At 36.1% G+C, this 27,647-nt stretch overlaps 1 protein-coding gene across 1 annotated transcript; it reads left to right on the forward strand.

Moving 5' to 3' along the window:
- The first annotated feature begins 136 nt into the window (after nt 1–136).
- LOC111700768 (uncharacterized) lies at nt 137–27,529 on the forward strand. Its single transcript, XM_023471805.1, has 21 exons — nt 137–153; nt 269–391; nt 1,745–1,982; nt 2,232–2,411; nt 2,765–2,809; nt 3,343–5,133; nt 6,975–7,042; nt 7,747–7,957; nt 8,618–8,887; nt 9,214–9,599; nt 11,265–11,433; nt 11,639–11,790; nt 12,113–12,543; nt 12,773–13,338; nt 16,776–16,859; nt 17,857–18,015; nt 18,608–18,742; nt 21,692–22,600; nt 23,491–23,579; nt 25,189–25,775; nt 26,003–27,529. Exons 1-21 carry the CDS (start codon nt 137–139, stop codon nt 27,418–27,420), a joined length of 8,028 nt encoding a protein of 2,675 aa, XP_023327573.1. The 3' UTR covers nt 27,421–27,529.
- The last annotated feature ends 118 nt before the right edge of the window (nt 27,530–27,647 follow it).

Below are 27,647 nucleotides of genomic sequence, written 5' to 3' on the forward strand. Positions count from 1 at the left end.
AACTTTAGATGCATTAATCCGCAACGCCAATCTCGATATCGTTACTGGAAACTTTTATTTAAAGCAATTAACTACTCAATCCATGAGGAACGGTTAACTCAACTTTTTTTGATCTTCCATCGGCCGAGAGAACTTGATGGTTTTTGATTCAACGTATATCTAAAAGAATTCAACTTAATCCGTTTGACTAAAAAAGTGCGAAGGGATAAAAAGTTACGACCTCCTAGTTCTGAAATCATACTGACAAACCTGATGAATATATTTGTAGGCCGAGCATAAAGGATTTACTGGCATTTGATTTCTTTGCCGAGGATACCGGGTTCAAGGTGGAACTGGCGCAGAGAGAGGAGTTGGTTAAATCCGACAAGAACACTGTTAATTTCAGACTTAGGTAAACATTTCATCAAAACAATAAAAATGGCGGATTAGAAACGAACAATGTTAATGGTACAAAAAGGTTTCAATTGTACTCTTGTGAATCGGTCTTTGCCATCCTTGAATGAAGGGTCAAATGAATTTACGCTTACAGTCCCTTTAACAATTAAAATGGCTGTTCAAAAGTCAGGACGGATTAGAAACTAGATTAAAAATACAAACAATTGCACAGAAAATGAATTGACGTACACTTTGTAATGAAAAATATTTTTATGAGAAAATTACAGAGATAGCTTTGTATTCCAGAGATAGATTTGTATTCCAGAGATAGCTTTGTATTCCAGAGATAGATTTGTATTCCAGAGATAGATTTGTATTCCAGAGATAGATTTGTATTCCAGAGATAGATTTGTATTTCAGGAATAGATTTGTATTTCAGGAATAGATTTGTACTCCAGAGTTAGATTGGTATTTCAGGAATATATTGGTATTTCAGGAATAGATTGGTATTTCAGGAATAGATTGGTATTTCAGGAATAGATTGGTATTTCAGGAATAGATTGGTATTCCAGAGATAGATTTGTACTCCAGAGATAGATTTGTACTCGAGAGATGGATTTGTATTCCTAAGATAGATTTGTTTTCCAGGGAAAGATTTTTATTCTAAAATTAGATTTGTATTTCAGGAATAGATTTGTATTCTAGAGATAGATTTGTACTCCAGAGATAGATTGGTATTTCAGGAATAGATTGATATTTCAGGAATAGGTTTGTATTCCAGAGATAGATTTGTACTCCAGAGATAGATTTGTATTCTAGAAATAAATTTGTATTCTAAAGATAGATTTGTTTTCTAGGGAAAGATTTGTATTCTAAAATTAGATTTGTATTCCAGAAATAGATTATTCTGAACATAAATTTGTATTTTGACGATAGATTTGTTTTCTTAAAATAGATTTGTATTCTAAAGATAGATTTGTTTTCTAAAGATAGATTTGTAGTCGAGAGTTTTATTCTTATTTTTGTTTCAATTACCCAGTTCAGATTTACTGCATTCTTTATCGGTTTCCTTTAAGCGTTTAGAAATCCAGATATATATATAATCTTGAGAAATCTTTTCTTCAAAACAGCATTTTTTAGGAAATATTTTTATCTTTCTCTTTGTCAATTCACAATGAGAGTATGAAAAATTAATCCTTTTTCGCAGTCATATTGTATATTCATTTTGCTGGATAGCAAACATAAAAACATCACTGAAACTTGAAATTTAACTGGAAAACGTTTAGGATAAGTAAAAAATTGAATATCCACCATAGACACATTTTTATCATGATATTGGGGAAAAAATTAACTAAATCTTTTTTTCCAGGGTCACAGACCACAAGAAGCAAAGGAAAGATAAACCCGCGCATAAAGAGAACGAAGCAATCGAGTTCGAGTTCAATATTGGTGTGGACGATTGTGCCGAGATCGCGATGAACATGTACAAGACAGGGATGCTCCTCACTGAGGATGACGCAAAGAAGGTGGCGCACATCATGGAGACCCAGATTACAGGGCTAAACAAGGAGAGGGAGGCGGCTAAACTAGAACGGGCCTTGGAACAGGTTTTTTTCTTTCACATTTATTGTTAGATTTGAAGCATTTATGGGCGATGTTTTATTAGTCAAATCCCCAAATGAGAGATGGGTTAAACTTAACCAATCTCTCATTGATTAATAGTAAAATCGTCAAATTTTCGTCAAAAACGCGAAGAGGGAATGAATTTAAGTCACATAAATCGATTTCATTTGTCAATTGTTTTGTTCAAGAATCGTGTTATTTTTCATATTTTTTAAATTGAAATATTTTGTTAGGAAAACCAGGCCGCAGAAAACAGTAAGGCAGAATTGAACTTGGAGGCTGATCAGAATCCTGATAACCTCGAGGATAGGGAGGAGCAGGGGTTAAGGGAGGACGAGGGTATATTGGACGACTCTCAGAAGCTTGATCAGGAGCAGGGGGGAAAAGATTCATCTCCTCCGTATGAACCCAAGGCAAATACATGTTCAACCTGAAAATCAGCATGATGTTGTTGAACTCGAGTTCAAACGATGTATACATATATATATTTATATATAGTTGTTTATGTCCCTTGGGAAATCTTAATTTTGTACAATATTTAATTCTGTGTGCAATGTACATACTTAGTGCAATACTACTCACAGTACAATAGTTTAAAATTAGACAGATTTGCACATCCTACTTAAACTATGTTTAAGGTTTAGTTCAACAAGAAAAGTAATATTTTCCTAAAAACTTTATCAAAAGTATTTTTTTTAATCTAAGAAAAGGGGTGTAGGGTGTCAAGGACGGGATTGTTTGTGTTGTACATGATAAATCATTCTAGGCTAGTGTACAGACTAGAGGGGAAATACTACCCCGGGAGATTAAGGTAGAGTGTGCAGAACCTTTATGGGATACTTTTTAGACATTTTTTAGACATCTCAAAAACATTTTTTTAACATTCGGCATTGACTTCATTTTTTTTGTTGAGATTTCAGAACTAATTTCTGTTCCTAGTCCAAGAGTTTATATTGGGGAGATTGAACTTATGCTTAGTTTAAACACAACTTAAATGGAGTAAACCTTTACTTAAGTTTAATAAACTTAGCTTATATTCATTCATAACATATCAACTCTTAGTCTCAGGGGTGTACATTATTTAATGAGCTATTTTTTCATTGCTTGAATATTAATGATTGATTATAAAAGAAAAAAATGAGGAAAAATAAAATAAGATTTGTTGACTTAAAGAAAATAAAATTTGTTGCTTTTATAAACGCTTTTAGTTTTTCATTTGTTCCTAGATAATATACACCCCTTGGTTTGCATGTCAAAAATTTTTCAAAATAATTTGTCCTTGTTTTTTTGGGGGGGAATTTTTTCCTTGTAATTCAATAGAATAATGTATTTGTGTGTGATTAGGGAAGTGAAGTGTCCGGGTCCCAGGTGTACCAGGAGGGAGGCAACCAGGGATACCAGGCAGGGGGGGAGGGACCCCCTCCTCAACTTTATCAACCAGACTTTCAGAGAGAGCTTGTAAAGAAACTACAGAAGCAAGCTAGTGTAGATCAGAAGGTAACTCTGGTTCCAGCACTGCTAAATCCTGAGGAGCAGTATCAGCAACAGCAACAACAATTACAACAACAACAACAGTTGCAGCAGATACAACAGCAGATCAACCAACATCATTTGAGTCAATCGACTCAGAGTTTAAATCAGCTGCAGCCAGCTCAACCGCAGTTAAGTCTGTCAACTCAAAACTTATCTCAACTCCAACCAAACCAGCAGCAGCCATTGAGTCAATCCACACAAAATCTTTCACAACTGCCATCTTCTCAACAGCAGCAACTAGCTCAACAACAACTGGCTCAGCACCAGCAGCATTTGGCTCAACAGCAACAGTTAGCCTACCAACAGCAACTAGCTCAACAGCAGCAGCTAGCTGAGCAACAACAACAGCAGCTTGCACATCAGCAGCAAATGGCTTATGAACAACAGTTGGCCCAACAGCAACAGTTAGCACAGCAACAACAGATTGCTCAGCAGCAACATATCGCCCAACAGCAACAATTGATTCTGAGTAAACAGCAGTCCCAACAGCATATATCTGTGCCAGGAACTCAAATAAACCCTGAGCAGATTCAGCAAACTGTGCTAACTCATCCTCAGGTTATTCAGCAGTCTGTTCCTCAACATGAACAGCAGATACAGCAACAACATGCTTCACAATACCAGATTCAACAACAACATGCATCTGAACAGTTGGTATCTCAACATCAAATTCAACAACAGCTTTCCAATGAACAGTTTGTTCAACAGCAGCAGATTCAGCAACAACTTGTTCAAGAACAGCTAGTTCAGCAACAGCTCTCCCACGATCAGGCTGTTCAACAACAGCAGATTCAGCAACAACTTGTTCAAGAACAGCTAGTTCAGAAACAGCTCTCCCACGAACAGGCTGTTCAACAACAGCAGATTCATCAACAACTTGTTCAAGAACAGCTAGTTCAGCAACAGCTGTCCCACGAGCAGGCTGTTCATAAACAGCAGGTTCACCAACAGTTGGCCCAAGAACAGCAGATTCAACAACAGATTTCCCAAGAACAGCTGAGTCTACAGCAACAAATTTCTAACAATGCACAGATAGTTACTGGAGATGATGGAAACCTGTATTATGCTGGTTCTACGCAAAATGATTCTCAACTCTCTAATCAACAACACAGCTTTCAAATAACCCAGGCAGGTCAACCCTTTCCAATCCAGGCACAATATACAGTTGCTGGGTATCCGCAGGGAGATGTATCCAGGTACCCCCAGCACCAGGGGGAGGATGGAGGGGTTCGTCAATACCAACCTGATCTTCCTTTGCAGGACGAGATTCTTCAACAAGCTCATATTCAGCAGTATTCTCACGTGAATTCTTCCGATTCAGTTCCAATTAACCAATCAACATTTGCCGGTGATAAAATCGCCGCAGTTGATATGAGTAGATCCCAGGAGTTTTATCCTTCGGTTGATAATAATACTGTCATTCATCATCAACCAGGAGTAGACTCCAACGGAATCTTCATACCGGGAGGAACTGATCCTATAAATAAAATAGGATCCGAGGTTTCTACTTCGGATCATCTTCCTAAAAGGAAGATCAGTGATATAAACTCAGGGGGTCTTGTTCCCGGAGAAACCAATCCTCGTCCAGGGTTAACATCACAAGTAAGTTGTGTAACCGACCTGGATATGTTAAATCAATCCAACAATATAAGATTAGAAATAGCTAACATATTACACAGTCAACCCGCGGTCCCGCCGACCGTTAACACCGGGGAACTGTGTATGCACGCCAGCACCGCTCCGGTGCTTTTTTACAATCCTGAATCTCAAACCTTTAATAGTCAGTATCGTCGTGGTTCGTTACCTGTAGTTCAACAAAATCCTTTTGTTTTTCTCTCTAGACCTAAAATTCAGTCTGTGGACGAAGGTTTGGATAATTTGATATTGACCCAATATTCCAATATAAATACTAAAATTCCTTTTCCTGATCAAACAACCCGGAGACGGTCTGCCGACCCGTCCGAGATCTATAGATCTCGTCAAACCCTGAGACTGGGTTCGGCTAGATCTGGCTCCGCCAGTCCATCTCGAGACGGAGACGACCTTTTGGCCTACCTGGAGCGTAGACGTTCCAGTAGTGGAAGTGTTGCGCTCTCTCCCGTCCTGGAGTCTCTAGGCTCCAACATGTCCCAGGAACAGCTAAGGATCATGTCAACTATCCGGGAGATGGGGAGTCAGTCCAGTCTCAAGGTGCCGTAAAACAATCTCAAGCATGAGATAAATCTATGGGAGATTCAGCATCTTGTCTCGATCGTTTTTCCAGGGTTCTCGTTGCCTTCTACGATCAGTCTTTAACCTTGGGCTTAGGTTTCTATTTCTCCGGATGTTCGCTAACATACAGGCTGCTTTTCCTTCTTCTATCCTTCTACTTTAATTAGTCTAAATGGTTCTGTCAGCTTTTGCATTACTATTAAACTCTAGCATGAATTAATTGCTGTTAAGTTTAAAATAATATAATATTTAGTACTTTTAAAATCCATTCTATTCTTCAACTTTAGTCTGAAATTAATGGTTTATAAAGGAATTCTAGTTTTCTTTTCTTATTTCTACTGTGAACAGACGAATTAATTAACTAGTAGTGAAACACCTTTTTAAAATGTTTTTTTTCTTTGTTAAATGTTTTTGCTCGCTGCTAAAAAATTTCATCAAATCCTCTTACTTTTAAGATTTTGCGGTTAGATATTTCAAATTAAACTCGGTAAAATAATTTAATATTTTCTATTGGCAATATTTTAAATGCTCAGAGCTGAAAACTTTAGAATGGTGGATATTGAGATTAATGATTAATCCTCTCTTTTTCTTAATATCGAGACTAACCTAATCTTGTACTTGTATCCTGAAAGTGTATACAATTCAACCAATCAGAGTCGCATATATGAAGCCGATAAATTTGAAATTTTGTGCGCCATTTAAGATTATATACAGAAACGGGAGGAACTTGTTAAAATAAAAAAAATGTTTTTTATTTTTCTCTATTAAAGAACGGTTTCAGAAGAAAATCAAAAGTGTGTTCATTAGATACTCAGATTAAGTAATCGGGATTAAGGATACATCATTCTAAAGTTTTCAACTCAGGTTTCTTTCCTATCACATTCGCATGTTTCTAGATTTTATCAATATTACTTATATGGATACAAAATCATGGTATTATTATGAACTAACTTATTTGATTTATTACGAGTGCATGTTTGCATGTTTTAAGCTGAATATATTGCTATCTAAGCATGCACTTCTGATGGCTAAAAAAAGCACGCGAAATGATTGAGTAGGGTAAAATTGCGCATGCATTTAAAGTATTATTTATTTCCTAGTTTATTTTTAAAGTTTGCTGTTTGCTATCTTGTTTATAATATTTATCAAACTAGTTGCTAAGATTCTAGAAAAAAAAAATAAACTACGAAATGAAACTTATGATTTATCGGCGAATAACATTTTGTTTTTAGTCCGTGGACTCGGCAATCTCTTCTGTAGATCCTGCAATAAAAGATATCGTCAAAGAATCAAGTGAAATGTAAGTTTTTTTCCACTAAAACCTATTCGTTGAATAAGACAGTTCTTAAATTTCATCCAAAATTTATTTCTTACTTATTTTCTTCCAAAATCATTTCGTTGAATTATAGGTTTTTTATTTATATTTTATCTAAATCTAAATTCTTTTATTTGATTTCATTTTATTAATATTTTATTAAAATATTTTTAAGCGGGAAGGAGAATTTTTAAAGACTTTGTTCTCTTGAACGCTATGCGTTTATTAATAATTGTTGTTTGACGTATATTTTATATTGTATCTAAATCCTCATTCTTACTTTTGATATTTCACTGATTTTTGTTTTCCTAGAAAAAAATTTAAAAAATCTTTCAATCTGATCATATTGGTGACTGTTTGATTTATTTATTTATTTATTTTTTTATTATGCAGTTCAATAAAATTTGTTTTCTCGAGGCAGGAAACCTTAAATGTTTAAAACTTAAGTTTAAAATTTTGTTCATTTCTCTGCACTGTCAACCCATTAACCTTAGCAACCGGATTAAATGTGATAATTTATTTCATTCCATTGTAGAAAATACTTCTTTTTATCATCCATAAAAACTAGTATAAATTCTACCAATTCTTTCTTTAAAAAGAATGGAGTTTTCCATACTTTGAAAACGGTGCTTCATTTTGATTTCAAATATTTTGATTCTGTTTTTACACCTTCATGTGGAACATTTTAGGAGTGGAGGGTATACTGATAGCGATACCGGAGCAGCCGACCCGGACGGTAAATCTGGCAAGAAGAGAGTTAAAAGAGAACGGAAGAAAACTGCTGCAAATCTTGGACCACGAATCAAGGTTCTACGGATTAGTCCTATTGAGGCTGGCGTAGAGGCGGAGGAAGGAGAAACCGAGGCTAAAGTTACTGAACCCGGCAAGGCAGATGTGAAGGTAATTCTTGTTAAACGTTAAGAGGCAATTTATTTCTTTTAAAACTGGGGTTCTTTCTCATTTCTTCGAGAAAATGTTCCTAAATGAGGTTTAATGAGTAAACACAACTTGCTGTTTCAAGCAGTAAATTGTGGAAACTTATATTAGGTTATATTGTCTGAACCCATGTTTTAGAATTTTATATTAGGTTGAATTATCTGAACCTTTAGAATTTTATATTAGGTTGAATTATCTGAACCAATGTTTTAGAATTTTATATTAGGTTGAATTGTCTGAACCCATGTTTTAGAATTTTATATTAGGTTGAATTGTCTGAACCATGTTTTAGAATTTTATATTAGGTTGAATTGTCTGAACCATGTTTTAGAATTTTATATTAGGTTGAATTGTCTGAAACCATGTTTTAGAATTTTATATTAGGTTGAATTGTCTGAAACCATGTTTTAGAATTTTATATAAGGTTATATTGTCTGAAACCATGTTTTAGAATTTTATATTAGGTTGAATTGTCTGAACCCATGTTTAGAATTTTATATTTGGTTATATTGTATGAACCCATGTTTTAGAATTTTATATTTGGTTGAATTGTCTGAAACTATGTTTTAGAATTTTATATTTGGTTGAATTGTCTGAAACCATGTTTTAGAATTTTTATATTAGGTTGAATGCCAGATGGAAACTTCGAAGCAGAAAACCGTCACGTTCGAGTTCTCCACCACCGACATAGTGCCGGAGGAGATGGCGAATACGTTTATCCGGGAAGATCTGCTGGCGGAGCAGCATAGGAGGATTCTCGTCGAACAGCTGATTGACATTGTCAAGCAGTTAAATGAGAACCCTGAACGGCTTCCTGTTGCCTCATTTCCAACGGAGGAATGTTTCTCTCCTACCAGAGAAAAACGGGAACAGTCCGCTGAATCTGTTTGCAGGGTAAGCTCTTGATTTATCTTTATTTAAAGATTTTTTTGCAAGAGCCACCTAGTGGCCAAATAATAGTCCTCCAAAAGTATATCATATATATAAAAATAAAAGAAGATTAGGATATGTAAAATATTTTAAAACGACCTGCCTTTTTCCTCATTATATACGCCATTGATAGAAATTAAATTGGTAGTGATCAAATCCGAAGTGTAGGGTTATCCCCATTTATGTTTCGCGAACACTTCCTTTTATTTCAAATTTTGATATTTATACTTTTCCATATAGAATAAATATACTTCAGAAACAGCAATTTATGAATTTGAAAATTATTGCAGGGAGAACCGAAGTTGGATGATTCCCCCCCTCAGCCTGGAGAAGGGAAAGAGCTCTCTCCTCAGGGCACTGTAACCTCCAACAGCTCAGGGTCTGGAAACTCCCAGGGGAACACCCTCTCCGCCCCCAACAGTCCGGCCAAGAAGGTTGAGAAGGAGGATCAAAAAGAAGAGAAGGAGCAGAAAAGTCGGTTTTCAAGATTTAATATTACTCCGGTAGCGGAGACCAAATCTGCAAACACGAGCTCCGAGATATCCCACTGCTCCTCTCCCAATAAACCGGATACCACGCCCACATGTGGAGATCCACCCTCACTCCTTGCTCCTTCGGATCCGCCGGGCACTAAAGTTACTCTAGATCAAACGATGGAGACTGTCAGAAAAATTGAGTAAGTTTATCTCCATTTTTCTTTTACTATGAAAAGAATGAAAAAGTATTTCAAGCAATTTTTGCACTAAATTTTCACGAAGAAGAAAGATGGCTCGTAAATCTTAGTAAAAAATATGACCCTGGGACCTGCAAGCAATAGTGGCAATGCTTAATTCACAATGGAACCCTTGAAACCTTTATCTGATCAATAATGCGCAAGATATTGTCGTTTTTCTATTTTGAAAGTGTTAAATTCTAATAATGATCCTAAATGTTTTTCTCCAGAAGAAATGCGCAAGTCACTTTTGTAAAGAATCCACATAAGAAAAAGATCGGCTTTAAAAATTATTAACCGTGATATCTAATTCATACTAGATCAGACAAAGTGTACCGTTGTGAATCAGGCATTGGCATCTTTGGGTCAATCGTTTTAGTGGAATAGTGGTTAAACCCCTAAAACTCGAATCCAACCAGTTGGTCATGTGATTATTTCCATAGACCCAATGAACACATAATATATATTTACTTAATATATGATGTTAGGTACTTTCCCAAAGGCATTTTCCCAAGGGCGACTTCCCAAGTGACAATTTCCCAAGTATCAACTTCCCAAATGTGCAATTTCCCAAGTGGCAACTTCCCAAAGGTTAGGTCAGGCCCTCTGAGGCGCGCAGGCTGCAATGGGGGCCAAGCGCTGCGGCCTGGATGGGCAGAGGGCCGAGTGCCGCAGCTATAAAAGGAAGTGGGCCGAAAGCTGTGGCTAGGGCAGACTTGGGAAGTTGCCGCTTGGGAAATTGAACATTTGGGAAGTTGTCACTTGGCTAAATACCCTTAGGAAGTTGCCACTTGGGGAAAATCATTTGGGAAAGTACCTTACATCATATATTAAGTAATAAACCACGAAACATAAAAAAGACGCACATTTTGTTCACATTTAATTGCTATACAATTACAATCTGCTCATGTTATCTATATCGAGGGTTAGGTTAGGTTGTGATAAAATCTTGACCGAAGGCTGCGGCTAGGATTGGCTTGAGGGCCAAGCGCTGCGGCTATTAAACCCTTAGTTGTTAAAGTTTGCTAAAATTTCAGAACTCTCAAGATCATTACTTCAGGATTAGACTTTATTTACCCTATTACAATGTTACCATATGATGTATATAGGAGGGTAAGGTTTCTACTTCAGGAGTGGTCGAGGTTTCGTGAAAATCGCCCTAGGTTTCGGGCCAAAATTTGAGTTAAGTCCTTACCGCTACCCCTACGGTCAGAAATTACCTACACCCTCTTAGTTCAGTCACGGCACGTGGGGGCGCACAGTCACGTCTAGGTCAGGAGCAGGGAGATCGACATGGAAAGGGCCCACCTGTTACCGCACAAGTAACAGGAACAGGTGTGCTTCCGGATTGGTCCTCTGGGGGTTTGAGAAGAACGAGAGAGACGAGGATCAAACATGTAATATGAAGAATGCACGGAAAGGCCTTAGGGTCTTCTGGACATCAGTAATCTGGAAAAAGACCCCACCGGAGGATTCTAGAGGAGCAACACTGCAGCCATGAACAGAGCCTAGATATAGGTTGTGTGAGTGGCTTGGCGCTTTAATTACACTTACAGTACCTTTAAGATAAAATATATATTGGTTTATACTAAACCCCTGTGCTTTAAATATCAACTTGGTTTTGTCTAGGCCCTTGGATAACTCCCTTGAGAGTGTGAAGATGAAGCTGGAGCTGCTGAGGATGGGAAGTGTGGAGGATATTGGGAGGATGGATCTGGTTGAGGATAAACCCCCCAGGGAGGAGAAGAATAAGGAGGACAGGGAGAATAAACAATCTCAGATGAGCCTCTCATTAAAGGTAGATTTCACACTCCTGTTATTAGACATACAGAACATTTTACATGCTTAAACATTTTCAGAAAAGTTTTTTAAAGAATGATGAAATTCGAAATTTGCACAAAATAAATAAACCATTTAAATCGAATTATATTCCCTTGTAGGACGTCCTTAAAGTCTGATTTGATTTCGCAACAGCAAATTAATTATGTTTATTGTTATTCAAGGATTCTGTTGTCGTGGATTCAACAGGAACCCCTCTACCCTCTCCTGGAGTTCTTCCCTCACCAACCTCCCATCCTCTACTGCTGGCAGGACAAGCAGTTCAGGCGGTGACCAAGGAAACTAGAGACACGGAGACACATCACACCCTTGACAGGTAAGTGCAGAGATACATCAAGGCAAATATTGTTGGGATGCTGCATAGTGCATACGAATCAGAATAATTGATGCAGAATATACAATAAATTAATTATTAAAGTTGGAGGATTCCAATTAAGATATTTTCTAACTTATCAATAGTTAGTTAATTTTCTAACCAAACAATTTTGAAATTTAAAACAACATTTTTATTTCTTTATCATGCAGTCAACTGAAATTTGTCTTTATTAATAGAAGATATGCTTTCATTTAACTTGGTTTGTTATTGGTTGCTAGGTTAATATTGTTTCTGTATTCCCTATAATGAAAGTTTGCTGCAGGTCTGGAATGAAGAATTTGGAATCCAACTTGGAGAAGATATTGCAACCTGATTACAGTTCACAGAACCAATCCTTGCAGGAGGATACAACCCTTACAGGGATAACTCCGATAGATGGAAGTGAACAGGGTATTCCTGTATCAAGCTCGGAACCCAACCCGGATCATAACACAAAGACCAAAGACGATTATATCGGTAACAATCTCCAGGTGGGTTCGGAGAATGGAAAATCTATCGAGGAACTTATCGGAGAACCTGGGGGACAGTCAACTCCCGTCCCGTCTCCGGATAGACCGAAGGTATCGGAGGTTGACTCTGGTGTGAAGGTTGACACGAAGCCAACCAAGATGTCGAGGTTCGACGTGAAGAAAGTGAGCGAGGAGAAAGAAGTTTCTGATCCTGAGGTACATCACACACTTCCACCCATCTCAGGTATATAAGGGTTCGAACTAAATGATTCATAATATTCCGTTTTTTACTCAGGAAATTAACAAAGTTTGGGAATTTACCACAATCATTTCAATTATTAAATTTAATAATGTAAACCTGGCTTCTCATAACTGAAATGCACATTCTTCGAGTTTTTATGTTCGATTTTATAGAACATTGCTCAGTTAGAAACTCTTTTTTTTATTATATTAAGGAATATAAATTGTTTCAGGAAATGATCTGGAAAATTTAAAATTCGACAAGGCTAGATCCAGGAGTATATCTACAGAGGCCTGGAGACTTAGTGCAGAGGAGGAACACTACGATTCATCTCCTTCTCCGGGTTCATGCTACGATACTGCTAGTGAGTCTATACCTTACGGTACTGAATGTCTCCCAGGAGTAGTGGAGGAGAACTTGGCCAGACAAGGTTTACTCCCAGAGGGTTTTGTTAGATCCGGAGAAAGGTCAGATTTCCAGCCTGTGTACTCGACAGCTAACATGGACCCACATGATCTGAACCTATCCTCTATATCCTCTTCTACCGTGTATAGTAATCAGGGCAATCAGGGATTCATCCAGCCAGGGTTTAGCTCAATATCTTCTCTAGGTTTCCAGCAGGTTCAACCACAACCTATATTTACCACCTTAGCTCAGCAACAGCATCAGCTCCAACAGCAGCAGATACATCAACAGCAGATACAACAGCAGCAGCAGATCCAACACCAGTTAATGCAACAACTTCAGAATCCATCTTCTAATTCCGGATTTATGCCTCCAAACCAAATTAATCCTGAGGTAGGTTTTCTTATTACTTCCCCCCTCCTCCACCAACTTGAATTTCCTGTTGAAAATTCAAAATATTTTAAAACGTCTTTATTTTTATGACCCAATTAAACAATGTTTCGGGTTCAGAAATTTTTCATAACATACGAAAAGAGTGGATAGAACAAGACTAAACACCCAATTTTTAGATGCAGTGAACATTTTGACAAAAATTGTTATAGAAACAAATATAGCAAAATACTCAGAGTCAGAAATGATCCAGTTCCCTCTATATTTAAAATGGGTTGTGTGAATATTGTAGGCTTCACTTTCAAACAATAATGTCTTAAAACACTGATCTACGAATTATGATCCCCCCAGGTAGAATTTCTGATCGGGTCATTGTGTACAGTGGCTGTACAACAAGAAGTCTAAAATTCCAGATGCCCCCTCTATTACTAATATCTCGATGCTCCATAACCAAAGGTCTGTTCAGTCTATAATTACTACAATTAAAGGTCTCTGTAGTCTATAATTACTACAATTAAAGGGACCGTTCACTTTTTTGGGTAATTTCAGGGTAAACTAAACAGCCTAAGCGCTATTCATCGGTAATAGTCTTACTTTTCAAAGACAACTGTGGCCGGAGAAAAAGCCGATTTTTCGTTCAGAATTTGAGCGAAAAGGAACGGTTCCTTTCTATACACACTATTTGATGTTTTTTTCAGTAACAACAGTCCAATAAAATTTAAATTTATCATATTTTAATGTCATTATGTGTTCGTTGTTACATACTAAAATATGAAAACTTTTGACATTTGAGTTAGCAAGAAATTTACGTTTTTCGCTTTAAAACACATAAACTGTGTATACAAAGACGACGTCCTCTACGGCAATCAATTAATCATTACCCGTATTACAGTTCGTAATTGATTCACAACATACTGAAAAAAACATCAAATAGTGTGTATAGAAAGGAACCGTTCCTTTGCGCTCAAATTCTGAACGAAAAATCGGCTTTTTCTCCGGCCACAGTTGTCTTTGAAAAGTAAGACTATTACCGATGAATAGCGCTTAGGCTGTTTAGTTTACCCTGAAATTACCCAAAAAAGTGAACGGTCCCTTTAAAGGTCTCTTTAGTTTATAATTACCCAATTAAAGGTCTATTTAGTCTATAATTACTCAAATTAAAGGTCTTTTAAGTCTATAATTACTGAAATTAAAGGTCTTTTAAGTCTATAATCACCCAATTAAAGGTCTGTTTACTCAATTACTCAAATTCAAGGTCTTTTAAGTCTATAATTACCAAATTAAAGGTCTGTTTAGTCTATAATTACTCAAATTAAAGGTCTTTTAAGTCTATAATTACTCAAATTAACGGGACATTCGTTCCCAAACTAACACTTGGCCCATTTCTAACACTGAGTGTTAGATATGGGCACAAATTGAAAGACTGGGTTTTTAGAATCCCGGCCCACATCGAGAGTAAAAGTCGAAAATAAAAACAAGAACAAACATTTTATAAAGCATGACGAGGACAAAAATTCCCAATTTAAAACTATTTCCTGATGGAGTTCTTTTATCCTGAATTTAAATCATTGTCGCGTTTTCGAGACAAAACTCACCTTCCCGTTTTTGAGTATAATCCGCTTTTCAGAAAAAAACTCAATGGCATAACTTACAAAATAAATCAGTGAAAGTAAAATTATCATATGAAGACTAAATTAACTGATAAATTTTTCCAAAATTTTAGTTTTCACATTTTATTTGTTATATAAGAGTATAAAATTTGATTAAATTTCCCGCATTACTGGTGAAATCTTTTTTGTAAGAACAAAATAATGGTGATAATTTGATTTCTCAATGCTGTAATGATTTTTAAATTATCAAAGAACCATGTATTTTTATTTTTCTATTTTGTTTTTATTTTACCTTATCAAAAAATCTTGTTTTGTTACGTAAGTAGGTAAATGCTTGAAAATTGATTTTGATTAATTGTCTTAAAACTAGGATATGGTACAAAAACGCGACATATGCTAGAATTCGGTATTTAGGGATATGTTTGAAAATGAAATCAAGTATCGACAAAAAGTTAAATATCCCACCTTATTACTAGTTTAAAGTAGTTTAAGCCATTTTTTTTAAATGTATGGTGTAGTTCTGTTCAACTCAGTCTGGATTTAAAGATATATACGCTTGGAGAAGATAACTTTGATTTGATTTGATTTGATTTGATTTGATTTGATTTGATATGATTTGATTTGATTTGATTTGATTCGATTCGATTTGATTTGATTTGATTTGATTTGATTTGATTTGATCAAATGAATTCTGAATTCTAAGTCTCTACTCTGTATTAATGTAATGTGTAAAGAAAGGAATTGAGAAGATAAGGATTGAAAATGTTTGGCAGGGTATTCTAATCCTTGTTACTTTTTCTCAGCTTTCAGACAACATAACTATCAAATCAAATTTTATATTTTGCCATAAATTTTACAATATTTTATTAATGGTTAATGATATCAAAATGAAGCTAGCCTAACAAATTCGCTTTCAGTCATTCTTTCGTACAAACAGTCTTTTAAAAAAGAACGAAATTCTGAACCTTTTTATTGTATTTTTAGATCAACCTAATGATATTCCCGTAATACTAAATAAGACCAAACAGCCAGACACCTTTACTGATGGTGGTCTGGCTCTCCATGTCGGGGGAGTTTTTAGATCTAACTCTTTATATTTTATATATAATCTATATATATATATATATACTTTGCTTGTCTGTCTGTTAGTATCATAGTATGTAACCAGTAAACGTCAAAATCGCTGATCCGATCGGGCCCAAATATTTATGGATAAACAGAATATAGAAATTTTGCCTCCAAAAACTTAGATTTTCATAAAATGCTGAATTTTTTTTTAATCCACGAACAAAAGAACTTTTTGTTTTTGTTTTATAATGTATGCAAAGAAAAAATGTTCACAGATAAAGCAACAATTAAATCTTACGCCCTAAAAGCCTCGTATATACATCTGATGTATTTTATATAAATTGAACACCATATTTTGAAATTTGGATTCTTTCAATTTTGGTGGAAATCTTGTTGCAAAATTTTCGTTGACTGATTTCCTTTGAATATTTTACAAAATTTTATTCAATTTATAAAAATTATCCTAAATTTATTTCAAATTATCAAAATGTTAAATTAGCTATATAGACTGAAATAAGTTTACTAAATACATAAAACAATCAGATTTTCTTTTGATGCTTCAATTTTGTTTGTTTTCGTGTCGTTAAATACACATTATATGAAGTTAATAATTTAAAGAGCGTATTTCATTTAAACTTTGAAGATAAAACAAAGATAGTTTCTTAATTTCGTCATTTTTTTCTTTAAAAATCATTAGACCACTTAACTAAGAAAAAACCGGGTTTATGCTTCTATAAATTACGCTTACAGTCCAATGTTTAGGTTATCCCTACCCGTGGTATGCAGATAGTAGGACAGGATTATAATAATCAATGGAATCAACCTAACTATGATCTCAACTCCCAGGTACTGCATAATTAGGTCAACCTTCATTCAAACTTTACCACCACAGTACTAGAGTTGTAGGAAAATAACAACACTTTTATATTCTAATTGTTGGCAATGTTTGTCTATAATACCAAATAAAACAAAGTTTCTGCTGTCTATTGAAATATTAAAGGCATATTTGATCTCTCACTTATAATCCGTCAATACCGCAGGAGACCTTTTTTGTAAATAATTATTTAAATTCAAATCCCAACAAACGGGTTTTAAATAATACGAATAATTCAGGACCTCTAGTATACCGTGCCCTGAGTAGTAAACCTTTACCTATTATTTAGATTGGAAAGTAAACCAGGACCTCTAGTTTACCGTCCCCTGGGTAATTAACCTTTATATATTATTTAGATTGGAGTAAACCAGGACCTCTAGTATACCGTGCCCTGAGTAGTAAACCTTTATATATTATTTAGATTGGAGTAAACCAGGACCTCTAGTTTACCGTGCCCTGAGTAGTAAACCCATTATTTAGTTTGGAGTAAACCAGGACCTCTAGTATACCGTGCCCTGAGTAGTAAACCGTTACCTATTATTTAGATTGAAGTAAACCGGACCTCTAGTTTACCGTGCCCTGGGTAATTAACCTTTATATATTATTTAGATTGGAGTAAACCAGGACCTCTAGTATACCGTGCCCTGAGTAGTAAACCTTTATATATTATTTAGATTGGAGTAAACCAGGACCTCTAGTTTACCGTGCCCTGAGTAGTAAACCCATTATTTAGATTGGAATAAACCAGGACCTCTAGTATACTGTACCCTGAGTAGTAAACCCATTATTTAGATTGGTGTAAACCAGGACCTCTAGTTTACCGTGCCCTGAGTAGTAAACCCATTATTTAGATTGGTGTTTACCAGGACCTCTAGTTTACTGTGCCCTGAGTAGTAAACCCATTATTTAGATTGGTGTAAACCAGGACCTCTAGTTCACCGTGCCCTGAGTAGTTAACCCATTATTTAGATTGGCGTGAACCAGGACGAACATCACATGAGCGGAGACTCTATTCCAGTTGGTTGTGAGGCTAGTCACCTGGAAGTCCAGGGTAGACTAGATGTAAGTCAGGATTCAGGGATGGTTAGTTTAAAGGAGGGTTCATCATACCATCAATCCCTGCCACAGGTAGTGTTTTTTAATTCTGGAATAAAGGGACTGTAAACGTTATTTCAAATGGCCCTCTAAAAAGTTACATACCAGATTAACGACGGTACCTCTTTAAACATTGTCTCGTTTTATCTTGGAAAGTGCTAAATTTTTTAATTTCTTACATTGTCTCTGGTGCTTAAATGTGCAAGTAACGTTGATGAGAAACTCAATGGAAAAAAGGAAATTTATTTCTGTAATTTTTTCCCAGACACTTGTCGAAAGGGAACCGTTGTGTATCTAAGGGTTACGCAAAGTTTCGTCGACAAATTCTTAAACTAGAATATTCATCATCTGACGCAAAATCTTCAAAGATTTGTCATCAACTAATTAGATTTAAGTTTAAATATTACTGTCCAGGGCTACAAAAAAGTTTAAGTGGGTTGATATGGAAAGCCTAGCAACACACTAAAATTAGCCCGGTCATAAAATTTAATGAATAATTGACAATCATCAAAGCTGTTTGGATCGCAGGACAGTTAGATATTTAACAAAAACAGAAGACGTAAAAAATGTTCGCAAAGAAATAAAATCAAATTGAACATTAAGTTTTAATTCCAACTCTGTGTAGGTGTGTGCCCCGCAACCAATGTTACCCCCGACCTCCCTTCATAATATCCCTGGTAACTCTGCCTTTGTTCAACAGAACTTTAGACCTCAACCTGAATCAACATTTATCCCAGTAGAACCAGCCAAGGATCCACAGGTATGTTATATAGCCGCCATCTTGTTTTTTCGTTTTCACATTTGACATTTTTCCAATCCATTTGAGCATTATACTACTTTAAATTTTTATCAGAAAGACATCAAAGAGAGGAGATTTCCATCTTATGTGTGCAGTTTAATGGAACTTTTTCATTTAAAGTACAGTATTCTTAATTCTACAAGCTATCACGCCTTTCTCCAAACCTGATATAGTATAGTCATCTCGGGTTCGGGGACTGGGAGGAGGGCACCCTAAGAGTCTGATTTTATTTGATTTGATTAAAATAAAGAATGACTGATGGTTTCTCCATATTGGTAACATTCTGATTCTTCATAGGACAATTCGAGAAAATTATCAGAATTGAACACTCTTTTAGCCAGAATAGAGAATACCGTAGTTGTGAATTGGACATGTTCTCTTGAATTTCACCAACATGAACAGTCAATTTAATTAACAATCTTCGAAGTAAAAATGAAGAAAATGTTCATGAAATTTATATTTTTCTACAATTAGAAAGTGGAAGAAAACTTGTCTTGAATTTGACCGTAGTTAACTTTAATGTCGCTGATCATTTTATTTATCATTTACAATTATTCAAGAATTCATTTTTCTTGGTTCGATTATATTCATATTAAATATTTATACATATTTTTTTTCTTAAAATCTTTTGCCTAGTAAACTTTAATGGTGCTTATTTTTTTTCTGATTTACATTTATACACGAATTAGTTTTTATTATTTTCATATTGATAGATATTTTGTTCTCAATCTCTTTCTCACAACAATGTTGTCTTTATTCTTTTGTTAAATTTTTTTTCCTCCGCCGCGCCCTTTTAAACCCTGAATAGGCAACTCTTTGTTTGGAAACGATTTATGACTGAGATAATGGGAGGGATGCTGCAATAAATTCAATTATATAGAGAGATGATACAATTCAATAGTCAATACATTAGATTTATGACTGAGATAATGGGAGGGATGCTGCAATAAATTCAATTATATAGAGAGATGATACAATTCAATAGCTTTATGGTTTTAGTAATTAGCCACACACTTACATAGAAATGTTTTAATTAATTTGTCAAAAGAACTTAATTGTTAACATTCTAACACGTCAAAGCGCTAGATATTTTGACGACACAAAGAAATCGATGTCTTGCTTAATTTTAAAGTTGACTGAAATAGGTGTTTAATCCTGCGGGTTACATACACAATATTTCAATAATTTCAAAAAAAATAATTCTGAAAACGTATCCACCCCCTAGAGTAGGAGTTTTGAACATCGAATTTGCGCTCAAACTCAGGATTTACAGATCTTAAAAAGTTTAATATGTCTCATATGAATTCGAAAGAAGTTTTCCACAACACTGCATACTCAGTTCAACTACCTTACATAGCCGGTCACTCCCTTTAAGGCCAATAATGGCAAAATTACACTTACAGTTAATGTGTGCCTGCCTATATATATATTACACCCTGAGAACTGTATATAGAAATAGTATACACATATGGATTCTGTTTACTGAGTTAAACAGAAATATTATCAACACTACACAGAATACAGTGTGGTGACCCATAAACATGAAGACGACATTTATGCACTTATGTGTAATTAATTAATTAATTAATTAAGCTAATAGTTTTACCAGTCTGTTTTCGGACATACTAGGCCTACAGGACGAAGCGTCCATCTTTTAGAAATTTTTCAATGATCATCTGAGGAGTTATAATCTTGTCTTTTCGTTACTGATCTGCTGATAGAAAGCTTATTCAGCAATCGATATATAACAGACTATACTTTTGATGTATTGATGTATTGTATAACTATACACGGAATGATGGTTGATCTTTTATCTATTTATTATAATGATAACCTCAGCACAATAACCTCAGCACATAGGATATTTAAAGCAAGATGGCGTTAGCTTTATGTTATTGTATCGAGACGATAAAGAATTCTTTTTATATATTTTATATATTCTAACTGATATCAACACTGAACAGTGTAAATAGTTTTTTTTTGTTAGTTACTAGAATAGTTAAGTGTTTTAAAGGTACTGAAAGCGAAATTTTAAGTAAAACTCTCCGTGCAAAAATAGCAAAGCTCGATTCACAACGGTACCCTTAAAAGATTCTTCTCATAAAGTATGAATAAGACATTAATGTTTATAATATCCAAATTATTTTAAACTGTGGGTTTTCTACAAAAGTGACGCGCATTTCTACTGGGTACAGTGCAGGAAAACATGTACAAATTATCAGAATCCAACGCTAAACTTAGGGTAACGACAATATCTTCAAAATTTTTGATCAGATAAAGGTTTCAAGAGTCTGGAGTGATTAGTATAGTCTGTATAGTTCTCTCTCTCCTAGGTCCCCAGTTTATATCCTCCAAAGTCTACACTCTGAAGCGTAATTTTAACCAGTTTCCACAACTGCGCCATAGATTTACTACCGACACTCCTCGGTCTAACAAATACGCAACTCTCACAACGTATACTCTCTGTCACCCCCCCCCCCATCCCAACTTTTAGTCTACTCTTCTATTAATTATTGACATTGTTATCATGAACAAGTTTCTTAAACTAATAAGTTGAATATTTTAATTTTTTACATTAATTTTTTAAACCTCCCTTTTTTATTCCTATTTCACACTATGTTTACTCAGCCTTCCAGTCCCTAGTTGTACATAGAGGAGGAAAAAGGGGATCATTGATTTTAATAAAAATGTTTGTGAGGAGTTAATAGTTTAGATGGGGCCGAACAGGATGAAACAATTAATTGTGAAATTTATGTTTTCTCTCTCGAGCATTACATAGGATTAAAATCAAGTTACAAGGTCGATAAGTACTTAATGTTTTTAATTTAGTCGGAGTTAAACTAGTTCTTTATCAGTTCTTATTAAATTGATAAGATTCGATCCTGCATCCTTGTATATATTCTACTATAGTACGGAGAACAGGCTACCTTGAGACAATCCCGAGTAAATCCAAGATTTATCATCACTGAGGTTCCAGAGATTCAGCTTCAGAATAAACCCCGGAGAAAACCTAAACCTAACAGTGAAATATTTGGGTTAGGAAGTTTTAGGAGAAATCCAGGACTCCGACGTCAATCTGATGTTCATCTCGGGTCCAAGGATTCATTAGTTAGCGGAAGTCCAACACATATATATAACACCATACACACTACCAGCTCAATCAAACCTAGGAGAAATGTCAGATCCCTCTCTCGGCTGGATTTTCACAGGTCTCGGGTTGTATCGGAGACGGGTTCGGATTCGAAAACTCCTCCGAGTGGTCGGCTAGACACCGAGATGAAACAAAAGACTCTGACTGAACTGAATCAAGATCTAGATACAATTTTTCACACGGATAGCGGAGGATCCGTAAACAACCTATCCCTTCCTCGATCTCCTCCGGGTTACGCGGTCTCCCGTCCTGTCTCAAGATCATCAAACTACGAGGAATCCGACCCGGCACAGTTTTTAGCTCGCAGAACTAGTCAGGACGAGATGGAATCTCCAGTTTTAAACCGTTCATTTATCCGGAGATACCAGAATGAAAACAATGCAAGCTTTAAACCTGTTAAATCTCCGATGAAATTACTAAGATCAAACTCCAGAACCTACCTAGAGGAACCAGTCATAGATGAACTAGAGGTTTATCACACCATATCCGGAGAAAAAGCCAACCTAATGGCTGCGTCTAGAACCCAGAACCCGTTTTCCAAGATAATGCGTCGACCGGCCAATATTGTAGCTGGTATCCCATCCAGTCTGATAGCGGTCAACAAAGGAGTGTCTGCGACTGATATTGAAACTGAGACTATCAATGGTCTGAGTGAGGATGTATGGCGGGTAAGATGAGGGTTCAACCAGTTCTGGAGATTTATATTTAGGGAAATTGTCCGTTTTAAACCTAACAGCATCCCTTCTAGTACACAACGTATGTACACAAGCATGTCCTTGCGTACACTGGGCTGTGTACAACACTGGAGTATAAACATCAAAGGTTGATGAAAACATTAACTCGGTAGTGTATTAAGTCTGCTGGGAGTTATTATCCTTGAAGTAGATAGATGGGAATAAAGTAGATATATTATAATTTGCATCCGTTTACTGTAGTATTCGGTTCCATTCATTCTCAGTAAATAATTGGAATGGTTACAGTAAACCCTATGTCATGTTGGATGTTTCATTTAATCTTCTTTTTATGCACACAAAACAGTTTCATACTATATTGTTTTTATTCGACTCTAAAATTTTGATTTTATTACATTCTGCAAAATCTGACATAGAGTAATAAATTTGCAAATTGTAATCTTTTATGATCATCCAGGGTTCCTCACAAAGGATGAGACTTCAGAGACGACTATACAGAATTTATAATGTCTGTTTCTTTTCATTCTGGATTCCCTGCAACTGTAAACTTGTGTCTTTCTTTGACAAATCATCAAATAAGCCATTAGAAGACTATATTGAAGGCAGAAAACTTAATTTAATACGGGGGTCGTCATATTTTGTCGTCTTTACAGCTTATTCTTTGTGGATAACCCTGTACATTTACAATTTTACAATAATTAAAAGTTTTCAGATTTTTGTAAGCCTTCCTAAAAGTGAAAGTGTTAAAAACTGGATTAAAAACGATGACCTACACGTGCCATATTTTTAACACTTTAATCTTTCCAATGTATACTGAGGCTAAGTAAACATTTTTAAATTTGTAACAATATATTTTATATTTCTAGCTTGACGTCGAGGCTGTAGAGGATGATCAAGAGCCGATTACAGAGGAGGAATCTATCATTCAGAATGCTCTTAATAAACTAGAACAGAGGTAATTTATATGTGTATACTGTATACAGCAGTAACCAGAAGAAATTCTGCGCCTATACATTTTTGAAATGTGTAATCTACAATCATAATCTCTGTTTATTTGTTTGTATGTCTGGTGAACCACATAGCCGATTTGTCTAAAATTTTGATTGGGGAACTCGGGAGAACCACGGAAATGCTCTTAGCATAGATAAATAAATAAACATAGATAGCTTATGTAACGCAAAATCACCAATAATTGTACAGTCCGCGAACTCATACTTCTAGGGGTCAAAGTGTACTTAAATGATAAGCGGGGTGGTTTGTTGTTTTAATGGATTTCATAAAATAACTCCGGGAATGGAACTATTTTAACAACAATCACTGAGCAATATGTCATATTGACGAGAACTGAAGAAGGACATGAGAAGGACTATACTAACTTAAATTTCTCTCTACAGAACTCATGTACACCACAAGTACTCAATGGCATAAGAACAGCCAATGTTCACAACCGACCTAGTTAATCTATATAATAGGAATATCTTCATAACATCTCTGTACATTGATATATTTCAAGATGAAAAATGTCGTCTTATGAGCAATCTATCTTTATCTATGGTTCTTAGCTTTGCTTTGCTATTCGAAATAGCTAAAATCGTAATTGAAGACAAAGCGCAGATAAACGGCGGAGTGATATGATTAACGTGAGGAATGGCTGGGTTCCTAAGCTAGTTTTTTAAATAGTTTATTAGGCTTTCAGGTCAATTTGTTTTTCTGCGCAAGGTTGTTCAACTTCTTCTCTTTAACTAGAGCTGATGATAAATAACGTATTTAGCCGAAACTAGAATATAAATCGAGTCTGAGCAGCTAGATAATCTAGCCGTGCCCGTGCCTATTTCAATTACTTATCGAAAACTGTTTAATCAAAGTCTAAAAACTACGTTAAATCCAAGTTGAGCAGAATGTGTTTAATTGTCCAGATGTATATTTGTAATAAACTCCTGTTACAGCAATGTAAACTTTAGGTGCTGGCCAAGATATTAAATATTTTTATTTGTAAGATTTGATGCATCATTACTTAAGATTTATTTGAAAACTTCAGATTATCCGTGAAAATGTGTGTGACCATTAAAAGTTGTCACTCTCGTCTTATAAATGGTAGTTTAATTTTGTATTCATCCTGTTCTAGCACTATAAGGGGTTCAGAGCTTTAATTGACTTTAGTTAAATAATCGTTGTTTGTTTGTTTGTCCGATTATAACTCTAGAACCCCTTAGCCAAGAGAATATTATTATCTAGCTTGGTTTTGAAATTCGAAGTTTATTAGATCGACTTATACAGATTTCCACTTTCCAGTCAAAGCTAGGTTTCCCAGCTATTACGTTGATAATAGAATTCTGTTCAAAACTGACTCCTTTGATGCCAAGTGTTGTCACATCTTATGATAAATTAGTTATTTAACCGCATTTAACTGTTATTGTTTGTATCAGAAAAGTTATTATTGAAGATAATCTCCGTAAACAACATTGTTTTGATGTTAGATGCTCCTTCGACAATAACGATTTTGTTCAGCATTACGTCATGGTTTTTAAGGTTTTACGACAGAGAATAATTTAAAATATGTTTAGGCATATGAATGAGATGACCAACCTGCAGCGTAGGATGGAGGATTTGAAGATGCAGTATGTGCAGGATAAAGAAACCTACAGGATTCAACTAGTATCTTCTCTCCTAGCTGCCAGGAAGTCCCAGGAGCAAGAAAGGTTGCAGCAGCAGCAGGATGTATATAACTACGAGCAGAACGAGAACCTCAGGAAGCTCCAGGAACAGAAGGATCTTCTCCAGAAGCAGATTGATCAAGAGCTTCTGCAGCAAAAGCAGCGGCAACACCAACATCAGCAGCAACAACAGCATCATCAACAGCAGCAGCATCAACAGCAGCAGTTTCAACAACAACATCATCAACAGCAGCTCCAGCAGCAGCTGCAACAGCTTCAGCAGCAAGGAGGTCGGGTCAATATGGGATCAGAGCATAATCCTATGATGTTTAGTCCAACCAGCATGAGTTTACAAAACCAGCAGAACCATAATCAGCAGGTTCTTCAACCTGTTCCTAGGATTGCTTACGTGAGCCCCGGGAGTAACCAGTATGCAAATATGCAACCACAGTATATTTCTGTGGGTGGGGGTCGTGTTATAGCCGTGTCATGTGCAGGTATAAAATCTATAATTAAGGAGGAAAAACTTTTTTACATCATTCTTTTCATTTCTAGAAATGTAATTTTATTGGTTAAAGGTTTCTTTTCATAAATCTTTATTAAGTTTAAAATGGTATTTAGTGAAAGCAAACATAAATCTTACTGTTAGGATTTGAACGATTTCGTGCAAAACTTATTACCATTAAGATGTTTTTACTTTTAAAAGAAAGAATATATTGTACAGGAGGAGGTCAGCAGATGTATCTAACCCCTGAGCAGTTGATGATTCAGCAGAATATGCCCCAGCAGCAGAGATATTCTCCAGCTAGTAACCTAGATCACGAGGTCGAGGAGAAACTAGATCGCCTAGACTGTGAATCTGTTCAGTCAGAACCTGTCCGAAATCTTCCAGTTGAGATGCACAAGAGAGATTCTCTCTCCGATAGCGGAGCCGAGGGGAGCGGAACGAATACACCGACAAGAGGGAGAACTTTTACGGAGGGTTTACTCCGGTTTGTGCATGATAGTAATTTACAGAAACCCGTCCCGGAGAGACGAGTTAGTAATATAGAGCAACCAGTAATGGGACATCAATCCGGAGGACTTGGCAATTCATCTGTTCCGGTTCCGGTTATTCAGGCGAATAATGCTCCGCCATTTACCGCCATTAATCCGCCCCCATTTTCCGGAGTGATTCAGCAATCCAATGTCCCTGAGCCCGCCTATCCTAGTGAGCTTAACGCCGACTTTAGAACTACATCATTAACCAGTCTCTCCAGTCATGGAGGATATCAGGGATATCCAAACCATTCTAACACCATCCATGGACAGTTGCCTCAGTATGGATACGGTGCAGGAACTTCAAATCCCTCCTCGTTCCAAGTAAGAACAACCCCGTTAAATCCCTCGGCTGTCCCAGTTAGACAGGAGTCTCGTCCTGCTAGTTCTCTAATCATGGGTGGAGAAACAACATCAGTTAGACAACCTATCATGTCTAGTACAGCACAGCCTAGTATGGGATACAACACTATGACAGGGATGATACCTGTTATGATGATGCCGAATACGTCCCAAGCTTTGTATAGTACGGCTAGATATCAGCCTTCACATGGTACCCCAGCCTCGCCTCCAGGTATAGATCATAGAGCTAGCCCAGCTACTGGCTACATACCCAGTAATATGATGGGACAATCTCAGGGTCAGGCTTTTGTTAATCATCCTTCCGTTAACAATATCCAGAATACGTACCGACCTCTACCTGGATATTCAAATATTCCGGTTAACCTGACTCAAGGTGCCAGTCAAGGAATGGTTCAGGATATTAGTATGTTAAACTCTGCTCCGGGAGCATTAAACCAGGGTTCCGGAGTCTTGAACCCAGTTCCAGGTTTGATCAATCCTGGACCCACGCTGTTGAATCATTCTGTCATACTAAATCAAGGTCAAGCTGTCATGAATCCGGCTACATTAGCTGGTATGGGCATAAACCATCCTTTAAATATGCCCGGAGGCTCGTATCCTGTATTAAACCAACCTATGAACCATCAACAAGGTTCAACTGCTCCAAGTATAGCTGGATCTATGGCAGGATCCTATCATGAATCTGTTCATGCTGAGGATTCAGTCTACGGTTCTAATCTAGACCTGGAGCCACAACAATAAACTCTAACCTGGTATCCCTGCTCCGTCAGTATTAGCTGTAGCAGTAAACCCAGTTTAGAAATCATAAGTATAATATATAAATATAAGATTATGACGCTTCTATTTTGAATTGTAAAATGTTTTTATGCATCTGCCTTTTTTCCTGTAATCAACCCCATATAATAAGTTGATAGCTTCTAGAAATGTGATATATAATATTCTGAACTCAATTTCTCCCGTTTATTCTG

The sequence above is a fragment of the Eurytemora carolleeae genome, unplaced genomic scaffold, assembly GCF_000591075.1.
Source record: "Eurytemora carolleeae unplaced genomic scaffold, Eaff_2.0 scaffold243, whole genome shotgun sequence".
Classification (NCBI taxonomy): domain Eukaryota; kingdom Metazoa; phylum Arthropoda; class Copepoda; order Calanoida; family Temoridae; genus Eurytemora; species Eurytemora carolleeae.

Coding starts and splice junctions, on each gene's coding strand:
- LOC111700768 (XM_023471805.1), top strand. Junction 18,016..18,607: donor ACCATCAATCCCTGCCACAG/GTAGTGTTTTTT, acceptor AACTCTGTGTAG/GTGTGTGCCCCGCAACCAAT. Junction 23,580..25,188: donor CTTAATAAACTAGAACAGAG/GTAATTTATATG, acceptor AAATATGTTTAG/GCATATGAATGAGATGACCA.